Source organism: Gadus morhua, chromosome 6 (genome assembly GCF_902167405.1).
Source record: "Gadus morhua chromosome 6, gadMor3.0, whole genome shotgun sequence".
Taxonomy (NCBI): Eukaryota; Metazoa; Chordata; class Actinopteri; order Gadiformes; family Gadidae; genus Gadus; species Gadus morhua.
Window position 1 is genome coordinate 25,290,970 of NC_044053.1, and position 16,612 is coordinate 25,307,581.

The 16,612-nt window shown below is 43.3% G+C and overlaps 1 protein-coding gene across 4 annotated transcripts in view; it reads right to left on the reverse strand.

Moving 5' to 3' along the window:
- Positions 1-15,988, reverse strand: part of cfap299 (cilia and flagella associated protein 299) — a 38,216-nt gene extending 22,228 nt beyond the window's left edge. For 2 of the 4 annotated variants that reach the window (XM_030357895.1, XM_030357896.1), the window contains exons 1-3: positions 15,727-15,891; positions 11,998-12,107; positions 1,399-1,489 (exon numbers count right to left, since the gene is read on the reverse strand). In XM_030357895.1, the coding sequence (XP_030213755.1) occupies positions 1,399-1,489; positions 11,998-12,107; positions 15,727-15,846 (321 nt within the window). In that variant the 5' untranslated portion in view covers positions 15,847-15,891. Of the gene's footprint in view, positions 1-1,398; positions 1,490-11,997; positions 12,108-15,726 lie in introns of all 4 variants that reach the window. The other 2 variants (XM_030357897.1, XM_030357898.1) reach the window with 2 other exon arrangements.
- Positions 15,989-16,612: the final 624 nt, after the last annotated feature.

Sequence of the window (16,612 nt, forward strand, 5' to 3'; positions counted from 1 at the left end):
ATTTAACACTTATCTGCAATATTTTTGCACTCAGTGTGCGCGAATTAGTAGGACAATCAAACAGAAGAAGAACAGAAAAATATTCTGATGAAGGTCATGGTTTTGCTAACCTGTTTAAAGATAACTTGTTACCATGCTTCAAAGCAGCATGCCATTAAGTGCTCCAATGTGGGGTATTTTTCCAACATAGTGGGAGTTGACAGAAAATAAAGGTATTCCAGCAGAGGAAGCAAGTTAGCCAAGGAATGTCGCGTGTGTTTCAGATGATATAAAATAAGGATGATTCCACATCTTTTCTCATTCAATGTTCCATAATCTATGCCCCATATAGAGGTATTTGTTATAGAGTGAATATGTAAAATAAATGTATAATATAAATCTTTATTAAGGACTCAGATGGTCCACTCACATCCAACATACACACACACATATGACACATTAAAATACATACTCAAAAAATACTGTACTAAAATAGGTGCAAGCTATCATGCCAATGCTTTCGAAGCCTGGATGTGAACCGATAGCCCATCATAGGGTTGGTTAAGGCTATAATGATGCTATTTTCTGATAAATCCAATCGACACATGAAATTAAACATTAACTTTCGTAACAGTGCCTGACATGTCGGTACATTAGAGGACACAAATAGCTGGCTAGCACTGTGCCACCTAGGAACACGGAGCAACAACCTCATGGCATCATTATATGCCACTCTAAGCCTCTGCATACTTCTCACTCTGTAAGAGGACCAGAGATGAGCTGTATATAACATGTGCAGACCATATCATTTGAATTATTGATTACTGGACATCTGATAAAATGTTACACGCCTGTTCACATTAAAAGCGCCTGGCTACTGTTCTTCCACTTCAGCTCAACTGTTCACATTAGACATTTCTTCTGACATAGTATGCAAAAATAACGCAAAACTGGGTTGCATGGAGTTATTTAATATTATCCAGTTCAACAGCTTTCACTTATGAACTAGATGGCTGGTCTTTTACAGTTTTTGGTCAAATGATAAATATCATTTCAATCGTCTGTTTTCATAAAAATTCTGGTGGTGGATTTCGACTTTGTCCTTGCCATAGTTAACCAGTGTATCATCCTACAACTGGCATAGCTTGTGAAAACATAACGATGTTGAGCAAAATGTGTTCACTTGCTTTAGATTTTTTTTTTGTGAATTTTAATCAAGCAGAGTCTGTAATTATTTGTAGCAGCTAGATAGTCACACTCATTTTTCAAACAACATTATTATATAATAGTAATCATATCAAATATTCAAAATATAAAATATTATAATAATAGCAATAGTATTAATAATAATATTATTAATAATAATAATAATAATAATAATAATAATAACAATAATGATGATGAATAGATTTTACTCACAGTCAATATTCCATTGCGATTGTTCTCCTCTCTCTCTGCCAGAGCTTTCAGGAAATTGTCTTTCAGTTCTTTTCCTGCACTTGCCAGTGTCCTGGAAAATACAAGACCATATTTTTTCATATAGTCTTTGAGTTTGAAGTCTTTATAGACAACCCATAGAATTATTTTACAATCTCCGCTCTATGAAATTAAACAATTTGAATGTCTCCCAAAAATACAATACGGTGGGTAAAGAAGCCAGTACTTCAAATTCGGGAGGACTATAAGAATCAAGAACACTTGGGACTTTAAAGGTTTGGATGGAAGTTGGTCAACACTGGGGTTATAGAGAACATTGTACAAGATCTACTCTCCAGATCATACAGCTTCTCAAACATGATCCAAGGTGTTTTCTAACTATTCGCTGGCGGTCCGACGTGTCAGATGAACGGTATCAGGATGAAATGATGGATCATATTATGACAGCTTTCTACTCCCAGACTTCAGCGTCTCTATGGAAACATGGTTTTGGGGCTTGCTGGAAATCGGTACACCTGACAAAACATGAGCACCAGAGGTTCCTAAAGCCAACAGCACCAAAGGCCCTCGGCAAGAGTTAACAACGGGCAAACAATCCATCAGGTCAATAGAGATAGTGAATATACAGTACTGACATCGGCAGTAAACATGCCAATAAAAAAGTAAAAAGACAGTAAACATGTTTACATGGACAGTAAACATGGCCACATGAATATGTTAAAGACTGTTATTTAGACATATAGATATGTACATCTAGAGATGTATGGTTAATCGTTTGGGATCTGATCTGATCATGCCAATATGATAGGAAAGGAAATGTGAAATGCAATTATGGATTACTTTAAAAAATCCATTTCCTTATTCCAAAACAGTATCAGCTGTTGAGGCAGTAGCAAAGTGAATGATAATAAACTGATTTTTTTCTGTTTTCTGTCAGGCATTGTTGGTTAAATAGTGTAGATATGAGCAAGGGAAAAGGTCATGCTTATTGTCAGTTAAAATATCTTTTATCAACTTTGATTTCCCTTTGAATGCATGTAGCACATGGCTCGCTGTAGGATGTTCATCAGTAAATCAGGAAAATAGGCCACATATTATACTCAACATATAAGTATTCTTAATACATCTCTACTATATGTCAGCTGAGATGAGAGGTGGAGGAAGGAGGTTTAACACGAGGCAGGGGTATCTGGAATGTGATGCCAAACAGATGTTCCCCAGAAACGTCACGTTTTAATTAGTCTCTCCACATTCCTCGTCATAGAAAAGCCTTATGGTGCGATTGACATCAAATGGACTTTTTAACTGTGAAATGAAAGGCGAACCGTCATGCCGCTCTGCTATTGTCTAATATAAAAAAGTGGATGAGTTGATCACTACGATTTTGTTTTGTACACAATATGCATTCGAAGCAGTACTATTTTAGGAAGTAGCAGAGGCTGATGATTTTCCCAAGAACTGAGTTTTAGCATGAGCCTCAGTTGGTTATGAACAAAGATTCGTATAATTTCACATGGTTGGAATTGGAAACACACAATAAATCCACCTTCCAAGCGCATAGTTGGTTAAAATAACAGGCATATTGTCTTCTCAAAAATTAATTCACAACATCCAATTTTCAAACAATGTGTCATGGAGACATAAAAAACAATTTCTGATTCTCCATTTGTCAAACAGTGAGGTTCGGTCCCAATCTTTTAGTAAAGAACACTAATGCACCACAGCCATACATTACCTTCCTGAGGCAGATTAAGGTCTTTGTGTTGATAGCTATAGCTGTTAACCTGCTTACTATCAAGAGGCTGATTTGAACCAGTGACCAAGTAGACACACGCTACTTTATATTTTCCCTCCTAATGAAATCACTGTATCCGTTTCACACCTGCTATGGGGGTGTAATTCTTACCATGTCATTTTCACTGTAGTGTGAAAGGGTCAGGGTTAGACTGAACTCACACACAGAGTGCAGATTCAACTGGCAAACATGTTTAAAACAGCAAGTATTTTGGCTCTGTGCCATGCTTTAAATTACAATAATAGGGAACTGGATCTGAATGTGAAAATATACCAGTTCCAATGTTATTTATACTGCTCCTTTGGCCTGTGCCCCATAATGAAAGTCTTAGAGGAATCCCACTGCGGGAAAACTGCCGGGGCAGCACATATTTGCGGAGCTGGGGGCTGAGGATGGAGGGCTGGGGGAGGGAGGGCTGGGTGGTGTTGGGGGTAGACGAGGGGAGGGCTTGGTGGTGCTAGGGGGGGGGAGGGGTGTTGGGGTGGGGCTGTGAGGGCTGAGTGGTGGGCTGAGTGGTGGTGGGGTTGCTGTGAGTGAAGGACAGCTGCAGGATGCTGGGGAGGGGGGGGGATAGGCCTAAAGTAAACACAGGTGTTCAGGAGGCAAGTGATCAGTAGCTGAGGAAACCCAATGTCACGCTCTCAGGCCCAGGAACACCTCCACTACTACCTAACCAATACAACCCTAACCCTAACAGACTGCTCCCTTCATTCCATTTATATCTTATCAACCAAAACAAGAGTCTGGCTATTACATCTGGGCTTATTAGTGACCAATGAGGCGATGTGAGGCTCCGTTTCCTCACATAGTCTTGTGTTTGTCTTGTGGTCGGGGCAGGTGGGCTTGAGGTTTCTGGAGAAATGAAGGGTAATGGCTATCAGCTGGGCTTATTAGCATCTCCATTAACAAGATTAACGTTCTGTTTCAGCTAAACCCTGCCGCTGAAATTCTACATATGAGCTTTCCAGAGGGCGCAGGGCCGTTCTCTGAGTGCTAAAGCCACTTTGAGTGTGTGATGCGTTGGCCTGCTTTGCTGGGGGTGAGCTGAGCAGGGAGCTATCCACTGTGTTTATAGACTTATAAACAAAGAATTACAGGGAGGCCTCCTTCCTTCACTTTGGCCCCTAAAATGATGCTCTAAACCATTTATATAGCAAATGGTTTCCAAGTGTCCCTGAGGATAGTCAGACTGTAGTCTGTTCACTGCATGCTATATTTCAGAATATAGACTGGTCCGATCGCGGGATTGGGGGACGTGCTTTACACAGAACTGTGTTGGGAAAGACACACTGTCTGTATACCTGGTGGCTAAGACCTCATAGATGGCTGAAGGCTAACTGCCCACTCAAAGATGGCTAGCTGCTAGCTCACAGACGGCTAGCCATGCCATAGGGCGTAGGGACAATCCCTTTCACAAACAAGGTGCCCTGTTGAACCGGGGCCTGCCCGTAATTCCGACACCTCATTGTTCCGACGTCTCAATGGTCCGAAATATTTCCCATTGGATCGACATGCCACTATGCCGACGGTTCAATGTTACGAAAACGGAACCCATTGGTCCGAAGGGCCGTTTGTCCGAATTTTCAAAAAGGAGGCGCATTAGGCCGACGGTTCAATATGCCGAATAGGCCTACATAAAGAGTTTCATACCGCGCTCTCTCTCTCTCTCTTTTGTCACTTTGCTCTCCAATATTGAGCGAGAGAGAGAGAGAGAGAGAGAGAGAGAGAGAGAGAGAGAGAGAGAGAGAGAGAGAGAGAGAGAGAGAGAGAGAGAGAGAGAGAGAGAGTGAGAGAGAGAGTGAGAGAGAGAGAGAAAGGTATAAAACTCTTTATATGTAGGCCTATTCGGCCTATAATGCGCCTCTTGTTTGACATATCGGACAGACGGCCCTTTGGAACAATGGGTTCCGTTTTCGTAACATTGAACCGTCGGCATAGTGGCATGTCGATCTAATGGGAAGTATTTCGGACAATTGAGACGTCGGAACAATGAGGCGTCGGAATTACGGCATGGCACCGTTGAACCATGTCATTTTGGCCTTCACTGAATTTCTCTTAAATGATTAATGTAGGAAGTTCTACTTTATTAATATATTCATGAATACATCTAAAAAACATTATTAAACAAAAAAAAATTGTAAAGGTTTTTCACAGCTAACCATTCCAAATGTAATCAATGTCATTCCATAAAAAAACGTATTGGCTGGATGAGCAAACATTCCTACTTAATGATCCGCCTTTGTTGCAAATCAATATTCAGTGGGGTGCTGGGAAATCCTGGAATGTTGAGACACTAATTAAAACAGGACGTTTCTAAGGGACATCTGTTTGGCATCACATTTCCTCCCGAAATGTCTTTGCTGGTAGCCAATGTTTGACTTTGAAATAATTTATCTAATTGCAGAGGCGGATTAACTGAATGAAGGCTTCCAACGGTGTGGCAGATGTAACCTTTCAATATTACACAAATTCTAGACAACCGACATTTACTGTACCAGAATATTATTCCTATAGAGTTCTTGGGAAAATGAATGTGATGGAAAATATTATTTTGGGCTTGTGAATGTCAAGGGAAATTCCACCCAGCGTGATATTTTTTTTATTTTGAGTTGTTTTAATCCTCTGTCACCTCTCTGTTTCACTTTCAAACTGTTGTGCCCGGGAGATTTCACCTGCACCCTCACTGTGCCTGGGGCCTCCCCGCCCCGCGGCCGCATGGTATCCAAAGACACATTCGATACATGTTGTATAGTTATTTATAACCCAACACAGACCCTGCATTGTCTCGGAACAACTGCTGAATAAAAATAATATTATGTGCTGAAATCCATCCTGCTTCTACCTGTCATGTATCGGCATGGAGGCTGTTCCACTTGAATCAAGCATCTACAGTGACAGAGGTGGTACTGCACTCTCCTAGTACAGTATATCCATGTCTGGTCAGTGTCTTAATCAGCCTACATTTCAAATCCATGTTTTAGACCAGAATAGAGGAGGTTAGCTCTGATTTGAACAGACTAGAGGAGGTTAGCCCTGGTTTGACCAGAATAGAGGAGGTAAGCCCTGGTTTGGAGCAGAATAGAGGAGGTAAATCCTGGTTTAAACCAGAATAGAGGTGGTCAGCCCTGGTTTGACCAGAATAGAGGAGGTTAGCCCTGGTTTAGACCAGAATAGAGGAGGTTAGCCCTTGTTTAGACCAGAATAGAGGAGGTGGACTGTGGATGAGGAGGAGTTTGGCCGTGGCTGAGGAGGTAAACTGTCGTTAGAAGGAGTTGGGCTGTGGCTGAGGAGGTGGGCTAAGGGTGATGAGAAGATGGGCTGTGGGTAAGGAAGTGGGCTGTGGGTGAGAAGGAGTAAGTGGGTAAGGCTGTGGGTAAGGTTATTCACCTGCTTCTGCTTCTAATTCGTTCACACTTTCCAACATTCTACAGGACTACTAGTTGAACTTTACAACGTTGGATTGAACACTGGTACAAGGCCCGAGCTACCTTGTCCCACAAAGACAGAGTGGTTAACAGCTTCTTGACGGCCCTTCCATTTGACCAATCACTACTACTCACCAAGCGTGCCATTCATTCCATCTGATATTAATGGATTGGGTTTCACAGGGACCAAGGGAGCATCTGCTTTCTGTTTAGGCTTTTGTAATGTTCAGGTTTCCTTTCTCAGCCCTGAGCTAAACCTGGGCTGACACAGGGCTATATAAGGGCTACAACAGGGCTACCACCACAGGGCTGGGACAGGGCTACAACAGGGCTAAGACAGAGCTACAACAGGGTTGACACAGGGCTACAGCAGGGTTGACACAGGGCTATAGCAGCCCTACAACAGGGCTGACACAGGGCTAAAGCAGGGTTGACACAGGGCTATAACAGCCCTACAACAGGGCTGACACAGGGCTACAGCAGGGCCTTGTTGTAACAAGGCTACACCAGGGCTGAGACAGGGTTACAACAGGGCTGACACAGGGCTATAGCAGGGCTACAACAGGGCTGAGACAGGGCTATAATCGCAGACACAGGGCTATAGCAGGGCTACAACAGGGCTGAGACAGGGCTACAACAGAGCTGAAACAGGGCTATAACAGGGTTGACACAGGGCTATAGCAGCCCTACAACAGGCTTGACCCAGGGCTCAGGGATAAACCTAACTTTTTTCACAACCGTCCCAGAATCGTCTCGAAAAACAATTTGAACCGTCCCGAATTGTCCCAAGAAACTTTTTTATATTTTGAGTTGTTAGGCTACTTACTGATAATATAATAAAAACACAATGCATTATGTAGATAAAATAATACATTTATTTCCAGACTAGATTTGTTTAGCTTCAAGAAGACAACCAACACCCTGGGGGGGGCCTACTTGGAAGAATTGCGGGCGGTTCGCCGTTGAAATAAATAAATAAATAAATAATATTAAGCAGGTTAACATATTGACTAGACAAACGGCAAACTGACAAATTTGACACATATTTTTCAATAATCTCCCTGCGTCTGAAATGTGCGAACCTCCCAGCGCTCATCCACTGGTTTTCCATAAGCATTCCACTATGCGATCAACAGAAAAATTAAGTCAGTGCCCACAAAATTCTCCTCTTCCCGAGGTCGACCCGAGAGAGAATATTGATCCTCCCGATGACAATTATGTCCCCGGGATGTCGTTAATTTTAATCCCTGCCAGCCAGGGCTAAACCAAGGCTTACACAGGGTCCCAGCAGGGCTGACACAGGGCTCCAGCAGGGCTACTACAGGGCTACAGCAGGGCTACAACAGGGTTATAGCAGGGCTACACCAGGGCTATAGCAAGGCTACAACAGGGCTGACACAGGGCTCCAGCAGGGCTACTACAGGGCTACAGCAGGGCTACAACAGGGTTATAGCAGGGCTACACCAGGGCTATAGCAGGGCTACAACAGGGCTGACACAGGGCTATAGCAGGGCTACAACAGCATCTGATTAGCATTGGCGCTGCTATCAGCATTCCCCTGGTATTTTATTACCACAGGTGCAGGGATGCACGCTAGCTGCTCAGGCTAATAGGAAGCAGCTCTATTTATACATGTGCAGGCACTAAAGAGCCCTGGGTGGAGGGAGAGACTGAGTGCAGAGCAAACACAGCAATGGGGGAGTCATGGGAGGAGGGGTCCTAGGAGGAGCGGCTGCCAGCTACAAGCTGACAGCTCCGCAGGCAGAGCCTTCAGCGGCCCCCGACTCACACACATTCACACACACACACACACACACACACACACACACACACACACACACACACACACACACACACACACACACACACACACACACACACACACACACACACACACAAGGGGTTGAAAACGTACTTCTTTTCACCACCTTCCCAAAAACGTCCCGAAAAACATTTTGAACCGTCCCGAATTTTCCCAAGAATCTTTTTTACATTTTGAGTTGTTAGGCTACTTACTGATAATATAATAAAAACACAATACTTTATGTTGCTAAAATAATATATTTATTTCCAGACTAGTCACAGAACGTGACCTTCTGCCAGTACTCCACCATTTAGTGACTGCATTTAGTGAGTTGTATTCGTCAAGAGGAGGGCTCAACAGCCTCATGCATTGAGATTTGCATGAGGCTGTTCAGAGTGTCATTGGCTAGGCGAGACCTCCAGTCCGACTTCACCCGTTTCATGCAGGAGAGACCACGCTCGCAGCAGGAGCTGCTCACACCTTTTTCGCGGCAAGGTCAGCGCGTTTACACTGCCCGAGGTAAATTGCCGGCTTGAGCTAGCACCCAAATTTACCCTCCAGGACCCTACACACATTCGCGGTTTATTGGGTTTCATTCTGATGTAAATGCGACATCCCCGCGGTTCCGGGGGAGAGGGCTTGGGTAGAGGTGCTGCGCTGGTTCCACAGAGACAACGCAGCGATATCATCATGAGCAGTTCTAACTGGAGAGAAAGTGAAATCCGCGAGCTGCTGATTATGTAAGAGAAGGTGATGCAGTCGCATTAAACAAAGACGTTGAAAGATGGTGCGATCTACGAGAGAGACGCAGAGGAACTTTCCTTACGAAACTTTTGTGGTGGTCAGCAAAATAAAGAATATGTTGGCGTTTTTGCACTTGTAAATAGTTAATCGCGTTTGTAGCCTACACTCAGACGTGAACTCATTCTTGCATTCAGGTGACTTCATTCATAAAAAATTAAAAACATTCGGGAGTATGCAGATTATTCTAAAGAGGTCTAGACTAGAGAAGCGCGGTTGGCTGTCATACCCGCAGTCACCGTGGATAATCCACAAAAAAAAGTAATAGCATACTTGAAGGAATTGCAGGCGGGTCACGGTTGACATAAATAAATAAGTAGGTTAACATATTGACTAGACAAATGGCAAACTGACAAATTTGACATATATTTTTCTATAATCTCCCTGAGTCTGACATGCGCAAACCTCCGACCTATAAGCAGACCCACTGCCGGTCAAAGTGAAGGGTGTTACCCCCGAGAGAACATCGGCCCTGGAGGGATCGTCTCTCCTGTGCTCCTCGACTACGGTCTGGGAGCCGACAGCCAGAGAGGTGTAATACTTCGATTTCACCCAAGGCTGAATTAATAGTAGGCCTACATGTCTTTCTAAATGTTGGTCATCAACAAGGTTGTAAAGTAGTAACTTCGGGCACATCTGTCAAAATAATTGTTTTTTTTTACAGTTTTTATTCAGTCATTGCGCTGTGGCCGAACTGACGGGGATATTATCTGATATTATGAATCTTAAAGACTGCGTCAGGTTCTCAGACTCTCAGTTCTCAGAAAGGGATTGTTGCCGATGCGGGACAGCTGTCAGTTCACTTTGGGTCCATTTCTCTGACGCTCCATTGTTCCGCATACGGTCGTATGCGGACTCTGCATACGACCGAGAGGTTCTCTCTTTTGCAATGGTCCGTTATGGCTGATTTGAGGTTTTTCTTGCTGGGCCTTGTCCTTTATTGCTCGTTTGTCTCTGAGCTGTCTCCTTTCACATTGCTTTTATGTTATTTTTTTGTGTGGTAAAACTTCTGCCCGTCTCCCCAATGTGGGTTTTATGGCATGATTCACGTGGTATTTCATATATGACCATGCATTTATTGTGTTGATCAATTTTGAACTTTGGGTGACTAGCAGCTGTGGCCTTTTTGTGTGTGGTTTTACCGGTGTGTTTATTCGGTGCTTTTTCATGACCCTCTGGATGCGCCCTCTGAAGTACGGCAGTTTCACTGCTTCTCTGCTCTCCCTTTTTTGTTCCTCATGTTTTTTCCTTTCCTTTGTTTGTGTTTCCTCTTTTGCTTTTACCTGTTGCGTTCCTTTCTGTATTGCCCATTGTGGATACTGACATGTTTTCAGTGCATTCTGAATATGTTGCTCCTCCTGTGCTCTGTCCTTGGGATCCGTTGTTAAAGCTGCCCGTTCAAGTAGTGTTCTAACCACTGAGTTTATGTGCTATTGGGTGTTCTGATGTCCAAAGTAGGTATTAGTCTGTGTGTTTCGGTTTCCTATAGATTTTTATTTTGATGTCTCCTTTAATCGTGTGGATTGAAGGAGATTTTTATGTCCCAAAAAAGCAATGGATCTGTCTGTTTCTTCTTCATGTGGCAACTTTATGTTGCCAGTGTGGTCAATCGAATTGAGGTGATCTGTGATTTCTTGTGTATGTCGTCTCTTTACTTTTTCCAGAATGTCGTCAACGTACCTCTTCCATAGTGTTGGCCTGTACTACTCCGGTGCTGATGTTATTGCTTCCTTCTCCAGGTATTCCATAAAGAAGCCAAACGTTATGGCTGATAGTGGATCCCCTATGGCGAAACCCTCTTTCCGCCTGTATATTTTTGTGCGGAACTGAAAATAAGTTGAGGTGGCGATGAAATGGAGTAATTGACAGATGTCAATTACTGTCAAATTTGTGCGTTTCTTGAGTTTTTTGTCCTTTTGTAGGCGTTGCTGTACTATTTGCATCATCCGTCACATCTCCGTTAACATCAGCTGATAAGAACGCTTCACACTAATACACCCGTGTGACCTTCTGATGAAGACGGAAGTATATCCGTCGAAACATGTCAAGGTAAAGAAAATCTACCAATATATGTGTCTGTGATAAAAGAAAACTATAAATATCCACTTTCAATCATGCCTAGCAGGGTAAACAGTGTGTGTGTGTGTGTGTGTGTGTGTGTGTGTGTGTGTGTGTGTGTGTGTGTGTGTGTGTGTGTGCGTGCGTGCGTGGGTGTGTTTATGTGTGTATGTGTGTGGGGGGGGGGTGGTAGATTTTATCAAGGGGAATTACAGGAATCCCATAGTTTGTAAGATCTGATTTGAGACCTAGAAGAAAAATGTACTCAAACAAAGATGATCATTTCAAAGAAAGAGAAAAAAAGAAAGAAAGAAAAAACATGTAATTCAAAGGAATACGCAAAAAACAAGAATGACTTCATCAATTCTCATGTTGGTCAAGTAGTTTCCCACTTTCGAAAGCACCTACATTGTAGGAATAGTTGGAATATGGAAGGTTTCCTGATGCCAGAGCTCCTTCAATGCAACAACAAGTCCCCACAGGTTCATACAAGGGTGGGTCCATTTCATAGACAATAATGTCAATGAAATATTAATAGCGTGTTAATCAGCTGTCCTTAAAAATAAATAGGTAACAGTCCAATCCTTGGTGCCCCATCACACAGAGGTCCTCTTCAGATGGTTAGAGATGGAGATCCTGGGCTCTCCAGGCCTTGGGAGAGGGCCTGTGAGAGTACTGGTGTTTTCTGCTTCACTTACCGGTGCTGGTTCCTCAGCGATGGAGAAACTTTGCGGGACTGAAACTCCTCGCGCGTGAGAACGGTGCCCCATTGGCCTAACTCCACCAGCTGCCTGGCCAGCTCTTCATCCTGGAGCACCACAGAGGGACAGAAGGATCACTATACCTGTTCTACCTGGGTAACATCCCCTTTCTACCTGAAGAACCTACCCTGTTACCTCTACAGCCTGGTTTCTGCATGTAGCCCCTCCTTTCTACCTGTAGCAACTCCTGCCTAGTTCAAGAACACCCCATTTTACCTCTAGAACCCTCATTTCTACCGGTAGCATCTCATTTATACCACTAGCATCTACTTTCTACATGTAGAACCTCCACATCTACCTGTGGAAACCTCCCTTTTACCTGCATAACCTCCCATTTTACCTGTACAACCTCTCTCTCTAACTGTAGAACCTCTTTTGTATCTGTGGAGCCACTCAAGATAACCGCTCCTTTTATCCCAAGTAACCCCTTACTGTGCGTTCACACCAAACACAAAATTGTTCGCCCTTTCGCGTTATCGCCGAAGTTTTGTCGCACCACACATCATAATTTGTCGCTGTGCAAGTTTTGTCGAATTTGTCGCACCACAACAAGATAACCACCATTGCATGTCTTTACCTTTTGTGGAAGAGGGAGAGACGTCGGAGGACCCGACGCAGTATATTCATAATATTGTAATGACCACAGAAGAGGCAGTGAATGAAGTATTGAATAGACAGAGATTTATAAGATAGGCCTACCTAATAAACCGTTGGAACACACAAGACCAGAAACATAGCAACGCCGGTAAACAAACCCCGAGAAGCCCAATCCCTATGAGAGCTCCCCGCGCTACGGCCATCCGGAGGCGCACAGAGCTTTTGGCCGTGATATTATATATACAAATATTATATTAGATACTATTATATTATATATAGAGCCCCGGGAGTCGCAAACGGCAACATTCACTTTCTCCTCCATGCTGCAGTTCACCACGGACTGCACTGCACTGGGTTTGACGGTTGAACGCTAATTGGCTGTTACGTTAAACATGTGACACAGTGGCCACGCTGTTGAACACTGATTGGCTATCATCCCGCGTCATCACGCGAAATTCGCTTCAAAGTTCAAATATTTCAACTCAAGCAAATTTTTCGCGCAACAAATTCTCGTGAACGCGCTCGCCTGTGCATGGCAAAAGTGTGGCGCGACAAATCAAAACTTGTCGCGGGTTTTCTCGCGAAAAATTCGCCTGACACCCATCTCTACGTTCACTTTCTATGGGAGCTTGTCAGGCCAATTCCCACCGGAAGTGGTACGGCAGCGAACCGGCTGTGTTCCGTAATGCAATCCCCAGTGGAAGCGGAACGGACACGTTCCGACTGATGGCTCAAGACGTGCATAAATATAATAGGCCTATATGAATTATAAAAATGATTATGATTAGAATAATTAATACAATATTGTTCACGAGTTATAATCAACCCATGGCAACGTCCGCTCGCGACACTGGACTTGCGAGGCATCGACCCGGAGTCGGACTTTCATTTCTTCTTTGCCGCTGATTAGCTATTGATACCATATATAGACTGTATAATATTACGATATCCTGTGAATTTCATAGGGGTCGATGTGAGCTCATGAATATTTATGAGCAAAGGCAAACTGATTGGCTGTAGCAGTTTCTGAGAAACGGCTGCGAACTGGCAACTTAAAACAAATAGAAGAGGCAAGTATTGTAAACGAAGGCCGGTTTGGGGACGGTTCTATGCCGTGCCGGTGCCATATCCTGTGGGATAGCCTACATTGACTTTAATGGTTTCTATTATTTTCGGGGACCGGTTCGCTGCCGTGCCGGTTCCGTTGGAAATTTGCCTTAACCCTTCGACACATGATTAGCTCCTAAAGGCGAAATGAAGACCCATGAACCAAGGTTCTCCTTGAACCTCAGATAAATAATCACCTCTTCTTGCCACACCTTAGAATTTACTTCTGGACGATTTCAGAAAAGATAGCAGGTGGATAATAGGTTTTTTCACTCCTTCAATGGGTTTTTAACTAAATTCTGTATCTATTTTTGTAAATTGCCTTTTCTGCGCAACCAAAGGTTTTGGAGAGGTGACTGTTAAGCTGCAGACCCACATGGAGGGCAGTGATGTCGTCACTATCCGAAAACAGGCTGCAGAGGCCTTTGGTTGCTGGAGGATTAAAGCTCAACCAGACCCAGCCCTCTCTCACGGCCAGTCACCCTGCACTCTGATGTGGCTTTCCAGAAATAAGACACAAACCCATGCAAGCAAAACCAACTTGGTTTTAAAGGATGTTAACCCCAGTCAGCACGATATAGCTTCATCTATGAATGAAATTAGGCCCATGGTTTAGGGTTTTAAGTCATGTTCAGTGCACCCGTCTACGTGTTCAGTGTAAGGAGCATTTTAGGATATTTAGACCATTGACGAGGGCTTAACTAAATTGTAGTCCAAGTTTACCTGGGATCCTAACTCATGTGTGTATAGACAGGTGTCCTTACACCGCTCCAAGGCTGTACAATTAACAAGTCTGCCATCTGCTGGACAAACTCTGAAGTAGGCTTTTGACCCAACCATAACCCATGTTCAAATCAAGCAGACTTCGCCAATGAATTATACATATATTTGAACAGCACTAAATGTGAACCCTAAATATATGCCACATAAGTGTTGAGGTCCAGTTGAGAAGTCATGGGGTCGACATAATGGAGAACAATTCGCCTGTGAGCGGTGTTGCCAGATTGCAGGAAACCCTGGCGACAGCGGGCTGGAGTCAGTGTTGCCCGATTGGGCGGGAAATATGGCCCAATCTGGCAACACTGTCTGTGAGCTTGTTGCTCTATCAGCACATCTTGCCCTACTGCGAGAACACGCACCCCTGCGCTAATACTGATGAATAAACACCGTGTTCACATCTAGCGTTTTTTTTTTTTTTAAATCTGCCAGCGCTTTTTTTACATTATATTCCTATGGAGCAGAGCGTTTCTGGAAAAAGTCACGGCCGATGTGAACACGGCCTAACAATGCTGCGGGCTTCAACAGGCTGGGCTCAAATATATTACCAACATGTTTTAACATGAACCTGGCCAGTATCGTGTGAATAGCTGGAAAAGCAATCTGTCAACTTACCTGTTTACTACGACACCGATTTCTGCGACCCACCGAAAAGTGTGACCCCAGGGGACGCTGTTGCATATTTTCTGCAATATGCACGAGTTTGAAGCGTATAGGCAGGCATGACAAAAACATAAATATAAAATAAGATCTCCCCCCAGCCCCTTACCTTTTTATTAAAGGTGCTTAATAAATACATTTGATTTGATTTGATTAGCATTTTACTGACCCATACAATGGATAGGGCGTTTAGTACCGTCCTTCACCGATACTTTACCCATAAAAAGCTACAGTCAGTGTTATATTACGCTGATTTACCTTTGAGGATATCCTATTATATGCTACTGTGTAAAATGCTGTCTAGAATTAATGTTAGTATCAAGAAATGAAAGACCCACCAGTGGGGGGAGATGTTAAATTTTATTTATGTTTTTGTTATAATGCACGCGTGCATGTTGCAGAAAATGTGCAACAGCACCCCCTGGGGTCACACTTTTCGGTGGGTCGCAGAATTCGGTGTAACACCGGCTACATTTACGTTACACTCATTTAGCAACTACTAATACCTCGACACTAGATACGTACCTCTAGGTAGTACAGAGCAGAAGCTGTTATTTTGGAATCCAGAAAGTCTTCGTAAGAGGTAAATTGCGTGACGACATCATTGAGTGAATCAGCGCTGTCGTCGGTCATGTTGTCTCTCATGCTTTGTTTCGGACGCCTAACCGCTGCTATAGCAACCACCTAACTGCTGCTATAGGCTGCAACTACCTAACCTCTGCTAATAGCCAACACTTAACCGCTGCTATAGCAACCACCCAACCGCTGCTATAGTAACCACCTCACCATCAGTCCAGTCACTCAGTGGAAACTCAGTGGTCACCTAACTGCTGTCATGGCAACCACCTGACCATCAGTCCAGGCACTCCAGTTATTTCTTTATGAAAGAAAACAGGCTTTTTTTAATCAGACATGATTTTTTTAATTGACAACACAGATATGGCTTAAATGTATAAATACATTTTCACAGTGCTGTACTTCTAACAATACAATTGCAGTTAAAGTTGAACAAACAGAATAGTGTGTATACATATATATATATATATTTATATGTATATATATATATTTACGTATTAATATTTTTCGTACATTATGTATTCATATTTTTGAGTATCAAAGTATATATAATATTGAACTAGTATTACATAGACTGTAGAAGTACTCTATAAGTACACATATCACCCTCTAATACACTCTCTCTACTTGTCTTTCGGTCTCCCTATTACTCACTCTCATACCCCCCCCCCCACACACACACACACACACACACACACACACACACACACACACACACACACACACACACACACACACACACACACACACACACACACACACACACACACACACACATACACACACATACACACACACACACAAACCTTGTGTTCATTCCCACAAAGACACACAT